The sequence below is a fragment of the Lissotriton vulgaris genome, chromosome 6 (genome assembly GCF_964263255.1).
Source record: "Lissotriton vulgaris chromosome 6, aLisVul1.2, whole genome shotgun sequence".
In the NCBI taxonomy this organism is placed as follows: domain Eukaryota; kingdom Metazoa; phylum Chordata; class Amphibia; order Caudata; family Salamandridae; genus Lissotriton; species Lissotriton vulgaris.
In genome coordinates, this window is record NC_141694.1 from 1095754169 (window position 1) to 1095773674 (window position 19506).

At 49.4% G+C, this 19506-nt stretch overlaps 1 protein-coding gene across 1 annotated transcript in view; it reads left to right on the forward strand.

Annotated features, from left to right (window-relative positions):
* Nucleotides 1-19506, forward strand: part of IGF2R (insulin like growth factor 2 receptor) — a 1757136-nt gene that overhangs the window by 1465360 nt on the left and 272270 nt on the right. The window contains exon 40 of the mRNA XM_086927157.1: nt 2373-2607. Coding sequence (XP_086783283.1) covers nt 2373-2607 — 235 coding nt within the window. The remainder of the gene's footprint in view (nt 1-2372; nt 2608-19506) is intronic.

Here is a 19506-nt window from a genome sequence, read left to right on the forward strand (position 1 = left end):
AACTCTTCTTTGGGTTTTCCGCAGCAAAGAAATTAAAAGCTCTGCAGAAGCATCTCCAGATGGATTGTACTCTGCATTAAATCTGCTACGCTCTGGCCAGAAAGCAACTCCCTGAGTGTTTGTGGGTTCATTTCACCAGAGTCTTGGCTCTCACCACTGCTTAGCTCATAGATTCCCTGTCCTCAATATCGGTCAGGCTGTGATGTGGGCATCTTTGCACACCTTTGTCAAGCACTACTGCATGGAAAGTCCAGTCCATTGTGATGGGCATTTTGCCTGTTTGGTCCTCCAGGACTTTCTGGTCCGAATTTGCTGGCAGACCCATCTCTGGGGAGGTATTGCATGGGTATCTATCCTAAGATAAGGAATCTGCAGCTAGAAATCTATATCAGATGAACAAGTTACTTCCCTTGTGTAGCGCTTTATCTGGATAGAGACTGTCTAGCCACAGATTCCTTACCGAACCTCCCCATATATGTGAGCAGATTGTTCCAACTAATATGGCCGTTTTTGGTCCGTAGTGTCTGCACACTGGCACATCAGCATTTTGTCACGGCTCTGTGCTTCTGGCGCAGAAATGTCACAGAAAGTAACTGATGTCAGCTCACCTGTGTAGGGTCGCACACACGTAACATCCGGAGCAGATGTCATCGAAGTGGAGCCCATTGTCTCCACCTTGCGATGTGCAGAGGCACTGCGTGAAAATTTCCAGATCCAGTCTGGTGCCTGGGGAATACTCGAAGGTAAGGAATCTGTGGCTAGATAGTCTCTATCTAAAGCTTCATCAAAGGTATTTAACTTGTTCATTAAGCATCATTAAAGTCAATGTAATAAATATATCCAGATTTGGTACTGTTTGGCTTTTCCACCGAATCAGGACTACATGGGGCTCAGTAGGCGCTTACACTTTTACAGTGATATTGATGCTTTTACCCCTGCCTAAGGGCTACCAGCCTTTTACTGGTGATAATGGAAGATGTTTTTTCTTTGAAGTAACCATACACCCTTACCACTCAGACTGGCACGGTTTGTGCTAATGACGCTTGCACTCAATTTTCTTCTGCTGTACTCGCAGGATATAGCCCAGAAAGACCTATTAACTACATACCAGCCCAAAATAATTGGTGCTGTGTAGGACGCCATATGCAGATGCCTCAATTCCTGTTCAAGAGAAGTACGCTGTGCTGTATACAAGCAGTTGCAATATAAGTAAGGTATAGGGGTGCAAGGAAGGAGAAGCACAGGGGGCAAGGGAAAGTGCAGGGTGTAATGTAAGGAAGTGTGTATCTGAGTGGTAAATAGAAAGGTGTATGGGTGAAGATGGTAGGAACAGGTCAAGGCTGCCTGATGACTGATGCAAGTACACTGCTACAGCAGCCCATTCATTTTAGGTCATTGTGTTAAGTTGTGATGGTCATAAACCTTATGTAAAAGAGATTCCAGTTATGTAGTATTTTTGCAAACTTCCATTACATGCACACAACCATTAAAACCAAGTCAACAGTGGTATTGTGGACATCTCCTCTCAGAAAGCAAATTAAACATTGTGCTCAGTGCCCTCTGAGTGGCCCCAGGTGGTGGCACAAGCCAGTTGGTGGAGCTTTTTGGAGCTGGAGAGGGATTAGACAAACAAGAGGCATAAATGTCAGCTTGGCCTCTGTTCACACCAGTGGTATTCAGTGCCAACACAGGATAGGACCAATTTCCAGGCGACCCTGAAGAAGCACAGGTGCAGAGTAAAAATGAGTGTTCCAAAGGAGTGGTCAGGACAAGTCAGGGTAGTGGTGTTCAGAAAAAATTCCAATATGGTGAGTTCGTAGTGATAATTCTTTAAATAAAGGTGTTGTAACTCATTTAAGCAGTTCTGAGTTAGTATCTAAAAAGGTGAAAAGCAGCCACTACGTGTTTCGCCCCTTTAATATGGCCATCCGGCCTGGGGCTTCCTCAGGGCGTGGCAAATCTCTAGTGGACTTGTATCGTCTTACAACACTTTTAATGGGTCCTTGGTCGATCTATAAAATATCGGGCGTAATGCCCACCGGTCTGTCTGTTACAATGCAGCAATTTCTCATTTCCAAGAGTCCCCTCAAAATAGTAACCTTTCATAACTTCTCTGCCTGAAGTTACCATTTCCTCAGGAGAACTGTTACCAGAGCTATCAACAGCTACCTTAAAAACCGACCCTTTATGTTATTTTCTCTGCCATTTTCCATCACTTGTGTGGCGGTATATCCACTGCTAAAATGGGTTTCAGTGTGTGTTCCCAAACCTAATGTTTCATGCATTTTAAAATTCTAATTCAACAAAATTTTGGCCATATTAAAATGTGATTACAAATGTGATTTCTTTAACAATTAACATTCTCTTCACAGCAACTGGGAACAAGCAATCTACTATAATATTTAAGTGTGACGAAAGCGCAGACAATGGAACGCCTGAAGTTTTGAGTGAGACCCTTGGCTGCTCGGCTACTTTTGAGTGGAGAACGAAGGTGGTATGTCTTGCGAAAAAGATGGAGTGCAGGTTAATTTCGGGGCATAAAACCTATGACCTACGATCATTATCTTCCCTCTCTGGAGCATGGAGCTTTTCATATTCTGGTAGTTCGTAAGTATTGATAATTAAATTGTTTGCTCTTTCATAGTCGTGGGTCCTTGACTCTAAGAAGACCTTAACGGTTAACCCTAACCTATACTCATTAGCGAGTTAAGTTATTATTGTTTTTAATAATTTTTTAATATTGCTTATTTTTGTATTATTCTTCTAATCTAGTTTTTCTTTTGTGATAGCATTAAGGCCAGATCCCTTTTATTAGAGACAAATGAGGCCTTTGATTTTTGGGTAAATGGGTAAATGAATTGTTGGCAATTATTCTCACTTACACATTATTTCAATTTCCACCCTTTCTATACCACTACAGATGTACTGATTGCCTTTGTGCTTGTTTTCGAGTATGCACTGGGTTGACCCCATGCATTTTAAGAGTTTTTAATTCTGTTTTTGCCCCACCCTCATCCTGGTTAAAACAGATTTCATGCGCTTTTCAATTACTCAGTTCTTATATTTTCTCAGCAGCTATCCACCGAAGGAAGCCTCCCATCCTAAACCAATGTTCTATAAATAGGTGCTTTTTAGGTCGAGTAATTTATTACTCGAAACTATTGTGTTGAACCCAACTCTTAAAACCAAGGGCTTTGGGAGACGGATAACGCACAGTGCATGTGCCCATGCACGTGCTTTTCTCCAGAGCCTCGGCATCACACTTCAAAGGAATTCCTTCTGCTCCTTATCTCCTCAGGCACTTGGAGTCTATGTGTGTCTCCCAGGCTCCTCACAGTGCCATATGTCCTCAGGGCATCACACTTCTAACGTGAACGACCGTCTGCTCCTTGGAATGCTGGCATGGTTGCCCAGTGCTGCCTGATCTTCTTCAAAGGCAGCTTGTAACCCGAGCTGCCCTCTGCCTTTGCATTCTGAACTCTTTCTTGGATTTCACACACAGTCCATAGCGCTTCCTTCTACCTTTCACCAGGCACACACACACACCACCAGCCATCAGTGCACGCTTTCACCAGGCACACACACAAACCACCAGCCATCAGTGCACGCATTCACCAGGCATACACATCACCGGCTGTCAGTGCACTCTTTCACCAGGCACACACACACACGCACCACCAGCCATCAGTGCCCGCATTCACCAGGCATACACACCACCGCCGTCAGTGCACGGTTTCACCAGGCACACACACACACCACCAGCCATCAATGCACGCTTTCACCAGGCATACACACCACCGGTCGTCAGTGCACGCTTTCACCAGGCACACACACACACACACCACCAGCCATCAGTGCACGCTTTCAACTGGCATACACACCACCAGCCATCAGTGCACACTCTCACCAGGCACAAACACCACCAGCCGTCAGTGCACGCTTCCATCAGGCACACACCAGCAAACGGCAGTGCACGCTTTCACCAGGCACACACACCACCAGCCGTCAGTGCACGCTTTCACCAGGCACACACCACCAGCTGTCAGTGCACGCTTTCACCAGAGACACACACCACAAGCCGGACAGGCACACACACACACACACCACCAGCCATCATTGCATGCTTTCAACCGGCACACACACACCACCAGCCATCAGTGCACGCTTTCACCAGGCATACACACCACCGGCCATCAGTGCACACTTTCACCGGGCACAGACACCATCAGTCATCAGTGCACGCTTCCACCAGGCACACACCACCAGCCGTCAGTGCACGCTTTCACCAGGCGCACACACACACCGCCACCCATCAGTGCACGCTTTCACCAGGCATACACACCACCGGCCGTCAGTGCACGCTTTCACCAGGCACACACACACCACCACCCATCAGTGCATGCTTTCACCAGGTATACACACCACCGGCCGTCAGTGCACGCTTTCACCAGGCACACACACACCACCCGCCATCAGTGCACGCTTTCACCAGGCATACACACCACCGGCCGTCAGTGCACACTCTTACCAGGCCCAGACACCATCAGCCATCAGTGCACACATTCACCAGGCATACATGCCACCGGCCATCAGAGGCACACACACACCACCAGCCATCAGTGCATGCTTTCACCAGGCACACACACATCACCAGCCATCAGTGCATGCTTTCACCAGGCACATACACACACCACCAGACATCAGTGCACCCTTTCGCCAGGCACACACACACCACCAGCCATCAGTGCACGCTTTTACCAGGCACACACACACACACCACCAGCCATCAGTGCACGCTTTCACCAGGCATACACACACACACCACCAGCCATCAGTGCACGCTTTCACCAGGCATACACACCACCGGCCGTCAGTGCACGCTTTCACCAGGCACACACACCGCCCGCCGTCAGTGCACGCTTTCACCAGGCACACACACACACACCACCAGCCATCAATGCACACTTTCACCAGGCATACACGCCACAGCCTGTCAGTGCACGCTTTCACCTGACACACACACACACCACCAGCCATCAGTGAATGATTTCACCAGGCATACACACCACCGGCCGTTAGTGCACGCTTTCACCAGGCACACACACACACCACCAGCCATCAGTGCACGCTTCCACCAGGCATACACACCACCGGCCCTCAGTGCACACTCTCACCAGGCACAGACACCATCAGCCATCAGTGCACGCTTTCTCCAGGCACACACCACTGCCGTCAGTGCACGCTTCCACCAGGCATACACACCACCGGCCCTCAGTGCACATTCTCACCAGGCACAGACAATATCATCCATCAGTGCACGCTTTCACCAAGCACACACCACCGCCATCAGTGAACGCTTTCACCAGGCACACACACCACCAGCCGTCAGTGCACGCTTTCATCAGGCACACCCCACCAGCCATCAGTGCACGCTTTCACCAGGCACACACCACCGCCATCAGTGAACGCTTTCACCAGGCACACACACACCACCAGCCGTCAGTGCACGCTTTCACCAGGCACACCCCACCAGCAGTCAGTGCACGCTTTCACCAGAGACACACACTACCAGCCATCAGTGCACGCTTCCACCAGGCACACACACCACCATTCGGCCAGGCACACACACACCACCAGCCATCATTGCACACTTTCACCAGGCATACACACCACCGGCCATCAGTGCACACTTTCACCGGGCACACACCATCAGCCGTCAGTGCACGCTTTCACCAGGCACACACACACACCACCAGCCATCAGTGCACGCTTTCACCAGGCATACACACCACCGGCCATCAGTGTACACTTTCACCGGGCACAGACACCCACCACCAGCCGTCAGTGCACGCTTTCACCAGGCACACACACACACCACCAGCCATCAGTGCACGCTTTCACCAGGCATACACACCACCGGCCATCAGTGTACACTTTCACCGGGCACAGACACCATCAGTCGTCAGTGCACGCTTCCACCAGGCACACACCACCAGCCGTCAGTGCACGCTTTCACCAGGCACACACACACACACACCACCAGCCATCAGTGCACGCTTTCATCAGGCATACACACCACTGGCAGTCAGTGCACACTCTCACCAGAGACAGACACCATCAGTCATCAGTGCATGCTTTCACCAGGCACACACCACCAGCCGTCAGTGCATGCTTTCCATAGGCACACACACACACACCGCCGGCCATCAGTGCACGCTTCCACCAGGCATACACACCACCGGCCGTCAGTGCACGCTTTCACCAGGCACACACACACACACCACCACCAGTCATCTGTGCACGCTTTCACCGGGCACAAACACCACCAGCCGTCAGTGCACGCTTTCACCAGGCACAAACACCACTAGCCGTCAGTGCACAATTCCTCCAGGCACACACCACCAGATGTCAGTGCACGCTTTAAGCAGGCACACACACCACCAGCCGTCAGTGTATGCTTCCACCAGGCACACACAGCACCAGCCGGCCAGGCACACACACAGCACCAGCCATCAGTGCATGCTTTCAAAAGGCACACACACACCACCAGCCATTAGTGCACGTTTTCACCAGGCATACACACCACCGGCCGTCAGTGCACACTTTCACCAGGCACAGACACCATCAGTCGTCAGGGCACGCTTACACCAGGCACACACCACCAGCCGTCAGAGCACGCTTTCACCAGGCACACACACACACACCGCCAGCCATCAGTGCACGCTTTCACCAGGCACACACCACCAGCCGTCAGTGCATGCTTTCACCAGGCACACACACCACCAGCCATCAGTGCACGCTTCCACCAGGCACACACACCACCAGCCGACCAGGCCCACACACACCACCAGCCGTCAGTGCACGCTTTCACCAGGCACACACACCACCAGCCATCAGTGCACCATTTCTACAGACACACACACCACCAGCCATCAGTGCACACATCAATTGTTAACGCATCCACAATTAACTATTGTAGCAATCGCAGTATGGCACACTTTACTTTTAAACATATTCATCTAAAGCGCAGCATGCCACCATTCCCTCACACTCAGCACCCTCACACACTCTGCAATGGAACATACACTCCAAATACCACTCAGTGCCACATAATTGCACGCCACATAATTACACTGCACTCAATGCAACATACATTCCAAATACCACTCAGTGCCACATAATTACATGCCATATAATTACACTGCACTCAATGCAACATACTTTCCAAATACCACTCAGTACCACCTAATTACACACCACATAATTACACAGCACTCAATGCAACATACACTCCAAATACCTCTGTGCCACATAGTTATATGCAACATAATTACACTGAACACAATGCAACATACACTCCAAATACCACTCAGTGCCCCATAATTACACACCACTTAATTGCACTCTACTGAATGCAACAGACACTCCCCACAATACCACTCAGTGCAACATAAATATATGCGGCATAATTACACTGCACTCATGCAACATACACTCCAAATACCACTCACTGCCACATAATTACACGCCACATAATTACACTGCCCTCAATGCAACATACACTTCAAATAACACTCAGTGCCACATAGTTACACACATATATAGAAAAGGAAAAAATGGCAAAAGGAGGAACAGATATGGACAAATTTTCACAATAGATGACAGTAAATGCTCCTATTGGTCCTGTGACTAACGTCCACTGTGAAATTATTCAAATGTTTTCTAATATCATCACACCCACAGGAGGGTAAGATTACACATTTTATTTCTTCTAATCTGTTCAAATTATACTTTTTTCATTTCTTTTATATATATATCACAAAACACAAGCAAAAAATGTATACATTATACACAACAAATAAGCCTACCTATGTACATACCTATATACAACAAATATACACAATAGAACAACATGTACACTTTATACAGCAAAAACATATAACAAAAACAATATATGACAAAATAAGGGGGGAAGGGTATAATTTATATATATATATATATCTCTGTTAAGTACTTCATATCTTTCACCCTATGGAACAGTACTACAGAAGTGTCCTCCTATTGAATCTAGGTGGTACACTGGGAGGTAGTCGGACACGCCGGTTCCAAGCAAAAACTTTGTGGAACCCCACTCTTCACATGTGTCCTGTGAAGTATCTTTCACAAATAAATTGAGAACAACAGGACTCCTCCAATGGGAAAGTGTCGACGCGGTCGCGTTTCGACCTTCCAAAGAATTAGGCCTCCTCAGGACAGGGCGACAAAAGTAGGGGGAAACAAACTTGAACTTCACGGTGGCAAGCCACCCGCTATGTCGACAAACGCCAACTATTTCTTGCGTTGTCCTATCTTTTACTCATGGGGGTCAATCGCAGTGTTCTAGAATCATCCTGTGTGCACGAAAAATCCAATGTCGGCAGTCCAAAGTACTGCAGCAACAAGTCGCCATGAAGGTCCGGTCAACGCAACATACACTCCAAATACCACTCAGTGCCACATAATTACACGCCACATAATTACACTGCACTGAATGCAACATACTCTCCAAATACCACTCAGTGCCACATAATTAAACTCCACATAATTACTCTGCACACAATGCAACGTACATTCCAAATACCACTCAGTGCCACATAGTTACACGCCACATAATTACACTGCACTCAATGCAACATACACTCCAAATACCACTCAGTACCACATAATTACACGCCACATAATTACACTCTACTGAATGCAATACACACTCCACACAATACCACTCAGTGCCACATAATTATATGCTACATAATTACACTGCACTCAATGCAACATACACTCCAAATACCACTCAGTGCCACATAATTACACTGCACTCAATGCAACATACACTCCAAATACCACTCAGTGCCACATAGTTAAGTGCCACATAATTACACTGCACTCAATGCTACATACACTCCAAATACCACTCAGTACCACATAATTGCACGCCTCATAATTACACTCTACTGAATGCAACACACACTCCACACAATACCACTCAGTGCCACATAATTATATGCTACATAATTACACTGTACTCAATGCAACATGCACTCCAAATTCCACTCAGAGCCACATAATTAAACACCACATAATTACACTCTACTGAATGCAACACACACTCCACACAATACCACTCAGTGCCACATAATTATATGCTAAATAATTACACAGCACTCAATGCAACATACACTCCAAATACCACTCAGTGCCACATAATTACACACCACATAATTACACTCTACTGAATACAACATACACTCCACACAATACCACTCAGTGCCACATAATTATATGCTACATAATTACACTGTGCTCAACGCAACATACACTCCAAATACCACTCAGTGCCACATAATTACACGCCACATAATTACACTGCACTGAATGCAACATACACTCCAAATACCACTCAGTGCCACATAATTAAACTCCACATAATTACTCTGCACTCAATGTAACGTACATTCCAAATACCACTCAGTGCCACATAATTACACGCAACATATTTACACTGCACTCAATGCAACATACACTCCACACAATACCACTCCGTGCCACATAATTATATGCTTCATAATTACACTGCGCTCAACGCAACATACACTCCAAATACCACTCAGTGCCACATAATTACACGCCACATAATTACACTGCACTCAATGCAACATACACTCCAAATAACACTCAGTGCCACATAATTACACAGCACTCAATGCAACATACACTCCAAATACCACTCAGTGCCACATAATTACACACCACATAATTACACTGCACTCAATGCCACATACACTCCAAATACCACTCAGTGCCAAATAATTACACAGCACTCAATGCAACATACACTCCAAATACCACTCAGTGCCACATAGTTATATGCAGAAAGGTATAGGTGCCTTCAAGGGGATTTGTTTAACAAAATATAATTAAACGTGATTCAACTAACTCTTTAGGACAAGTCAATGGTCCTTTCAAGAATAAGGACCATTGACCTGTCCTAAAGAGTTAGTTGAATCACGTTTAATTATATTTTGTTAAACAAATCCCCTTGAAGGTACCTATACCTTTCTACTTACTCACCCAAGCCCTCAAGGGTATTTTGGGATGCTCACTGTTCCTTAATCACATAGTTATATGCAACATACACTCCAAATACCACTCAGTGCCACATAATTACACACCACATAATTACACTCTACTGAATGCAACACACACTCCACACAATACCACTCCGTGCCACATAATTATATGCTTCATAATTACACTGCGCTCAACGCAACATACACTCCAAATACCACTCAGTGCCACATAATTACACGCCACATAATTACACTGCACTCAATGCAACATACACTCCAAATAACACTCAGTGCCACATAATTACACAGCACTCAATGCAACATACACTCCAAATACCACTCAGTGCCACATAATTACACACCACATAATTACACTGCACTCAATGCCACATACCCTCCAAATACCACTCAGTGCCACATAATTACACTGCACTCAATGCAACATACACTCCAAATACCACTCAGTGCCACATAATTACACAGCACTCAATGCAACATACACTCCAAATACCACTCAGTGCCACATAGTTATATGCAGAAAGGTATAGGTGCCTTCAAGGGGATTTGTTTAACAAAATATAATTAAACGTGATTCAACTAACTCTTTAGGACGAGTCAATGGTCCTTTCAAGAATAAGGACCATTGACCTGTCCTAAAGAGTTAGTTGAATCACGTTTAATTATATTTTTTTAAACAAATCCCCTTGAAGGTACCTATACCTTTCTACTTACTCACCCAAGCCCTCAAGGGTATTTTGGGATGCTCACTGTTCCTTAATCACATAGTTATATGCAACATACACTCCAAATACCACTCAGTGCCACATAATTACACACCACATAATTACACTCTACTGAATGCAACACACACTCCACACAAAACCACTCAGTGCCACATAATTACACACCACATAATTACACTCTACTGAATGCAACACACACTACTCATAGTACCACTCAGTGCCACATAATTGCACGCAACATAATTACACTGCACTCAATGCATCATACACTCCAAATACCACTCAGTGCCACATAATTACATGGCACACAATTACACTCTACTGAATACAATATACACTCCCCATATTACCACTCAGTGCCATATAATTATATGCCTCATACTTACTCTACTCAATGCAACATAAATACACTTTATCTGTCTATCTATCTATCACCCTTCGGTCTATCTCTCTATCACCCTCACTCTATCTATGTATCGCCCTCACTCTATCTATCGCCCTCCCTCTATCTATCGCCCTCACTCTATCGATCGCATCACCACAGCATCACTCAGCACCACCAGAGCATCACTCAGGGGTACCACAACATCACTATGCGCTACCACAGCATCACTGAACGCAACAGCATCACTTGTCGCCACCACATCACTCCGCGCAACCACAGCATCAATCTTTGCAACCATTCAACAACTGGTTCAAATATGTTCTCTCAATGTTTCAAGCTTCATTACAAATGTCACAAAAATATGTTAATAGTTCACTTCTGTTGAGGGGCGTGGCTTGGGCGTCGATGGCGGCGGTCGCCTAAACGCTCGGTTCCGAGACAGACCCTGAATTCATCCTGCTCTAGGAGGGTCCCGGGCGCCCCAACGACCCCGAATCTGAGTGCGCCAACGGGGCTGAAGCAGCCGACTCGGAGGCTGCCTCGGAGGACCCGGGGAACAGCTGGCGACGAAAGTACGAGAGTCTGTGAGGAGAGCGGAGCGGAGCTCAAGATGGCGCCCGCTCCGTCTCCATAGACCCAGGTCAGATCGCGACCCGGAGAGGCAGCCGACTCCGGACCAATCCTCCCTCCTACCCCACCCGCCGGAAAAGCAGAGCTGTGGCCGAGTGCCGGATCAGCCGAGGACTTTGCGGAACCTGAGAGGAGACACCCGCCAGGACCGCTCCTGACCTCCCTACACCACGGGGTCCCTATGAGGCGGCGAACGTGACGAGGGGGGCTGCGCAGCTGTGAGTGGCGCCCTGCACCTGCAATTAGACATACCCAGCGCCCTCGCAGGTGACAGCGCGCCCCCCCCCCCAGGCTTAAGGCACCGGGAGCAGCAACTCGGAGTTGGGACTGTCCGCCGGGTGGCGACCAGGTCCGGAGGATCCACCAGGAAACAGCGGTGACTAAGGAGACTAGCTGACCCTGGGGGGTCGCTGCCGTCAGACGTCAGCCGCTCCTCACCTTCCCCCTCCTGCTGGTTGGTTCCGGGGACAAGTTCGCAGTAGCTCGCCGGACAGACGAAGACTCCGAGCCCCCCGCACTATCCCACGGGGATCCGGCTGGCAGCTCACAGCAGCGTGCACCCACACGAACTCGTTGGCTGCAGTGTGTGGATTTCCGCCCCCCCCCCCCCCCCCCCCCCCCCGGCTGGGCCTCTCCTGGGCCCCCCGCTGGAGGACCCGGTAACTATGGGGAAACAGAGGGGTCCTAAAGGTGGAGCCCAGGCCTCGGACACGGAGGCCACCGATAAAGAGGACAGGTTGGATCCGGAGAAGCCGGGGGGCCCCCAATTACAACAGCAATTTGATAGAATCCTTGAGGCAATTGCGGACAAACGATCGGCCCTCAAGCAAGACATCGCCCAGGTGGCGACAAGTCTGGGCCTGCTTCGAGCAGATCATGGTAAGCTTTCGGACAGGGTTAAGGACGTGGAGAGCTCAATAGGAACCTTGGAACCCGCGCAAAAGACCCTGGCTGCCACCATGAAAGACGCTTTAACCCGCATTGGAGACCTGGAGAGACGGGCGGAGGACGCGGAAGGGCGCAACAGGAGAAATAACATCCGCGTAGTGGGCCTACCAGAGAAAATCGAAAATGGCGACATGGTGGCCTACCTAGAGGACTGGCTCCGGACTGTGGTGGCGCCTGAGGGGCTCTCCCCCTTTTACACCTTGGAGCGGGCCCACAGGGTGCCGGCCAGACCGCCGCAGCAGGGCCGCTCCCCACGACCAGTGGTGGCGCGTCTGCTGCACTTTCGGGACAGGGATCATCTCCTCGACGCCGCCAGGCAAAACGGTCCGTATCAGGTGGAGAACAGCCAAGTAAACACTTTCCCGGACTATACCTACGAAACACAATGGAAGCGTACCTCCTTCCTGGCGATAAAACAGGAATTGCGGAGCGAGGGCATTAGGTACTTTCTGTTGTTCCCGGCGAAACTCCGCATCATCCTGGATGACACGACCAAATTCTTTGACAATCCGGATGATGTCTGCAGCTGGCTTGAATTGTATAGAGCAGGCAAGGACGGTTTTGGATCCTCTTTCCAATCTACATCGGAGATGAGTCGTCAACGGAGATCAAAGAGGATCCGGAATCGCCGTGGGCAGATCGAGCAGGCCCTCGACGGTGGAGACGGCGACGGAGCGGCGAGGGGTGCTGGAGCTGGTCTCCAACATATCTGGCCCCCAGGGCGGGCCGGCTGCGGAGGACTCGGAGACCGGTGGTGGTGGGCATTTGTCGGACACGGAGGACTCAGAAACTGAGAGTGTGAATCTGCCTGTGATAACCCCGAATTCGGCGGAGGGCCTGCTGGATGAACAGGGATGACCCTGGGTGAGCTGATTCCGATTACGGGGGGGGATGGTGAGTGCGGGGTGGTCCTTCGGGGGAGATGTTGGTTAACGATACGAGGAGTGGGTTGGAGTCGCACCTTTTCCCAGTTCTAAAACGATTGAGGGCTCGATCATGTCTCGGTAGTACGGAGGCGTGGAGACCCCCTATCGACACTCGGCCCCCACTCAGCCCTTGAGGCATGCCTGTGGTGGCTACCGTCAGGTTAGTTGGGGGGAGGGGGGTTTTGAAGGGTAAGGTTTGGATGGGGACTAGATGGTACTATTTGGGCCCTGTTCTTGGGGGGTGGGATAGGAGTATGGGATTGGGGGGAGTTCTGTTATTGTTGAAGGGGACAACTGCCATTGGTGTGGATCTAATTGAGAGTTCGATCATGCTCGAGCATTACCGGGGGAAACTGAAGGTGACATTATGGGACAATGGCTGATATATCCAACCTAAAATGATTTCCTGGAACGTGCGGGCCTGCACACCATGTCCAGACGGCACAGGGTCCATGCCTACCTGGTGCGTAGGGGGGTACAAATAGCGCTGCTGCAGGAGACACATCTCACTAAGTTAGAAGGATTAGCGCTACAGCGTAGGTGGAGAGGGCAGGTGTACTACACGTCATATTCAGCTTATGCGAGAGGTGCGTTGATTTGGGTGAGAGCTGGGGTGCCCTTACGGGTAACTAAAACTGTGGTAGATCCAGAGGGGCGGTTTGTGGCCATCACCGGCGACCTGGGGGGCAGAGCCTTGAATATATGCTGCATTTACGCGCCTAACGTGGACCAACTCTCTTTCCTGACTGCGCTGTCGGGCTCCTTGGCCCACTGTTTATCAGGACCCCTCTTACTGAGGGGGGGACTTCAATTCGGTGATGGACGTCGATCTCGACCGATCCCACCCCCCCTTTCCAGACTCTCCAGTTCGTCGAGTAGCCAAAGGTAGGAGGGAATGACAGGCCCAATGGGGACTGACAGACATTTGGCGAGCGCAACACCCGTGTACCCGAGATTACTCTCACTTCTCTGGCATGCACGAGCTGCGCGTGCGGCTGGATGGGCTGCTAGGTTCTGCGGAACTTATAGCCGCGGCAGTGAGAACTGAGTACCTGACCAGGACCATCTCCGACCACAATCCTCTGTTAGCAGACTTCCGGTGGTTTCCAGGTACCCCCAGTGTGCCCACTTGAAAGCTACGCCCCGAGATCTTGGAAGACCTGGTGTTTAAGACAGAACTGGAGGACAAAATCGCTGAGTACTTTGTAAAGAATGAGGGTACGGCTGGGTCGAGAGCCACGGAGTGGGATGCATTTAAAGTGGTGGTTCGGGGATACTGTATAACAAAGAAGGTGGGAATGCGTAGGGTTATTCTGGGTGATCTGGCTAAGGCTGATCGGAAACTCCGCGAGATGGAGCTTCTTCGCCCCGGCAACCCGGAACTGCAGGGGCAGGCCCTGGCAGCGAGAGAAGCGGTGGCCATGGAAGTTGAACGACTCCGTAGCTTTGACTATAGGGCTTACTTGACCAGGTCACTAGCTGAGGGGGACAAGTCGGGAGCGCTCCTAGCCTGGCTGGCCAACCCCATGAGGCGAACCACCCCCACGATGACCATGCGTACTGCGACGGGCAACGAGGTATGTACCCAGCCCGAGATCCTCGATTGCTACCTGCGCTATTATGAAGAGTTGTATCGCAGTAGGCTGGCACAGGACACTACCCCGGTGGACGAATATCTACAGTCACTGCCGATCCCCACTCTGGAGCCTGCACAGGCGAAAGATCTGGAGAGAGATTTAGAGCTAGGGGAAATCCGTAGCGCCATAAAAGGGATGGCGAGAAATAAAACTCCAGGCCTAGACGGACTTCCGTTGGAGTTCTACTCCACCTACGTGGACCTCCTGGCCCCCAGGTTGCTGGTGGTGTATAGAAAGGCGAAACGCTTTGGGCGCCTCCCCGGGTCGATGTGCGAGGCCTTGGTAGTCCCCCTCCTCAAACCGGATAAAGAGGGCAGTGATCCGGCATCTTACCGACCGCTTTCGATGCTCACAGTCGACTACAAAATCCTGAGCAGCATACTAGCCTCGAGACTGTTGGGCCACATGAGCTCCCTGGTCCATGTCAATCAGGCGGGATTCATACCCCAGCGTAACACGACAATGAACATCCGTCGCTTGCTTCGGCTATTGGGGGAGACCCACACTGAGGCCCCTTGCCCCTTGATCCTATCGATAGACCTAGAAAAGGCTTTTGATAGCTTGGAGTGGGCATACCTCCACAGAGTCCTGGCACATTTTGGCCTGGGGGAGGGGTTTCTGCGATGGACCGCGGTATTATACGCCTCGGCAACGGCCAGGGTGCGGGCGGGCCCATTGATTTCCCAACAATACCCGGTGGAACGGGGCACGAGACAGGGGTGCTCTCTGTCCCCCCTGCTCTTTGCACTTGCGGTGGAACCACTGGCGCTATCGATTCGAACTGGGGCCTACTTCCAGGGGTTGCGGACCTCGTCAGGGCAGCAATTTATCTCCCTTTACGCCGATGACCTATTGCTATTTCTGGAGGATGCCGGAGAAGCCTTGACCGGGGCTGACACGGCGCTCACGGCCTTTGGAGAGCTCTCGGGCCTGAAGGTGAATTGGGCGAAAACTTGCCTGTTCTCGGTCCGTCAGGGGGAGCCCCAACCTGCTACCATCCGAGAGATCAGATGGGATCCCAGCTGCCTCAAATACCTAGGGGTGTATGTGTATCATGACCAGGCGGATATCCTGGACGGCAATATTACCCGCTGTATCCGAGCATTGAGAGGTACTATGGGCTTTTGGGCCACCCTGCCGCTATCGGGGGCTGGCCGTATTGCGCTGCTGAAAATGGTGGCACTCCCTCGGCTGCTGTATTACTTTCGGACGCTCCCGGTCTGGATCCCACCGGCCACCTTCCGGACCTTGAACTCCATGCTGGTGACGTTCCTCTGGGGATCGGGCCGCCGGAGAGTGGCGCTCAAGACCCTGATGAGACCAAAATCGGAAGGGGGGTTAGCGGTGCCAGATTTTGAGAAATACTACCTAGCTGCCCAATTGCAGACTTACACCCAGGAGGTGGCGCGGGAATTTCGAGGCCCGGAGGAGGGGAGGGGGTGTGGTATGCCCAGGCACGTTATATCCTACATCGCATTACGACAACGGTTGTCCTTGCGGGACCTCACACATGAGGAACGCACCATAATGTCGTGCTGGAACCGAATACATAACCGTGCGGAGCTGAAGCGTCCGTATGCTCCGGAGATCCCATTGGGGATGCTCACTGCCTTGCCACACGGTGGTGACTGGTCTCGGTTGAGGCATTGGGAAGATGCAGGGCTACAACTGATGGGCGACCTCTATGAGGACGGAGTGTTGCTACCGTTCCAGGCGATTTTGGATCGCTTTGACATTCCCCGTGGCGATTTTCTCCTTCACGCGGCGGTTGTGAGGGCGATTCAGGCGTATTGGCAGAACGGCCTGGAGGAACCACCGACTTCAGCGGCGTGCCAATATGGTATGATCTCGTCGGGGACGATCAAGGTGGTGACATGCTTATATTCCAGACTGATTCATGAGGGGCTACCGCCGCTGGAGGTGCTCAGGACTAGATGGGAAGTTGACATAGGGAAGGACATACCGGAGACTACATGGGCCCAGCTGTTGCGCCGCGCCTGGAAGGGCACTCGCCACGCCCGGTTCCAACTGGTTCACTTTTATATATTGCACCGGGCCTACTTGACCCCGGAGAAAATACAGAAATACTTTGCCTCGAACTCGGCGGCTTGTCCCAGATGTCGGGCGCCTGCGGCTAATCTCATACATATGTTGTGGTCTTGCCCAGCGCAATCCTCCTACTGGTCGTTGATAGGGGATACCCTCAAAGAGGTTACTGGGAGGGACCTGGTGTTTGATGCTGCGGTTGGAATCCTGCATTGGTTCCCCCATACTCCCAGAAACAAACTCTCCAGTAAATTCATTGACCCGGGGCTTCTATTGGCAAAACGGGAGGTAACTAGGCATTGGAAAGCACGAGTTGGTCCAACGGGCACTAAATGGCGCAATGAATTTCTGAAATGGGCTACTGGGGAGAGCCCCCTGAGGTACCAATTGGCGAGGCAACAGCCGAACGAGAAGGCGTTGGAAGCGGCGCAGGAGTGGGAGACTTTGGTGCAGGCCCTGCGCGATTACAACACTTCCAGTGACTCAGCTAGTGATGAGGATGTTCAACTGCCGACCCAATAACTTTGTTTCACCACGTTTCTCCTTGATGACGTGATAGGTTTCCTACCGCAAGCTCTTGATACACACACAAGCACACCAATGGCGGGGGAGGGTGGGAGGGTGGTAGATAGAGGCAGGGGAAAGCGAGGTAATCTTTCACCACATTCGAAGTTGTTAACATACTAATTGCTTGGCTCTTGGTCCTCTGGGGGGGGTTGGATTAGGTGGGAGGGGTTGAATGTTTTATAGTTGTCTAGAAAAGCAGACGTAGGCCTTACATTTATCCTGGCCGATACCGGGAGACTGCCAGACCATTCTATACGGGATCACCGTAAGCGCCGCCCAGCCTCCGTGATGTGGGCTGAATGGCTGTGTAAACGGAGTACTCACTATTGGGGTCTCTTTAATTTCATAGCTGTTGTTATTACATCCTGGTACCGGCATGTAACTTGAACTAATTCCTGCAATAAAAATATATTTAAAAAAAAAAAAAAAGTTCACTTCTGTTCTTGGATTTTCTTCACAATAAAATACAATGACCATAATCTTCACTAAAGTTATTTACAAAAGCTATTGCCATTATAAATTACAATAACTTTTAAGTATTAATTATTAAAAAATAAGCCATTTTTATGTGTAATATCAATACATCTAAGTCACGTAAATACAACACATATTGCATTACAAATGCTATAGGTGTCAAATTTGCAAAAGTGAAAACTATTGGCATTGTAAATGACAAAGCTATTCAATGCACTATTTTCCAAACCAACACATAAATAAAAAATGTCATTTACAATACCAATAGCTCAAACTTTCCTAATGCGAAACCTATTGCATTGCAAATGCTTGTTGAAAAGTGCTAGCTTCTTCACTATTTCCTTTTAAGGGCTTTTACAGTATAATTCCCCCACTTACGTATCAGAATATACTCACACTAAACTACTTCAGCCCCCTCAGAGCCGACTATGACCAATCTGCATACCTCTAGAGGTTTGGTTTATATATCTAAAAACAGGGCTCCAAAGAAGGATGCAGCAAATATATGAATGTGTCTTACGATACTTTCTTGGGTGGAAAAATATATGTAAGTTGTAATTTTCCGAAAAACATATTATCCCTCCACACAGACGGTGACTTGCACGAGAACAACTTCTAACCTGTCTCTAACAGATAAAAGTGATGCACTTGTATAGTCTTTTTTCCTAATTCATTGGGATTTGTTGTACCCAAGCTGGCCCAGATTTCCTCAAGTTCCACATATGACGCTTTTGCTTCTTTTTTCCACACATTCTTTCTCGTTCACTTATCGGGTGTGTGTCTATATTCGAAAGATAGGGGGCCAAGATAATGGCTTCTATGCTGGTTTGATTTCAGCACTCTTACTTTGCATGTGTATGTTACCACATGTACTAGCTTCTAGGTAATCTTCTGAAATATACTGAGTAGAATGGCATGGCAGAGATGGCGTCAAGAACAGAAATGATGGCTACAGGTTTTTTTGTGATGCTGAAATAGTTTGATCGTGTAACCTGTGTCAAATGGGTTGTTGTTCTAGGTTTTCAGACAGATTACTGGAGCCTG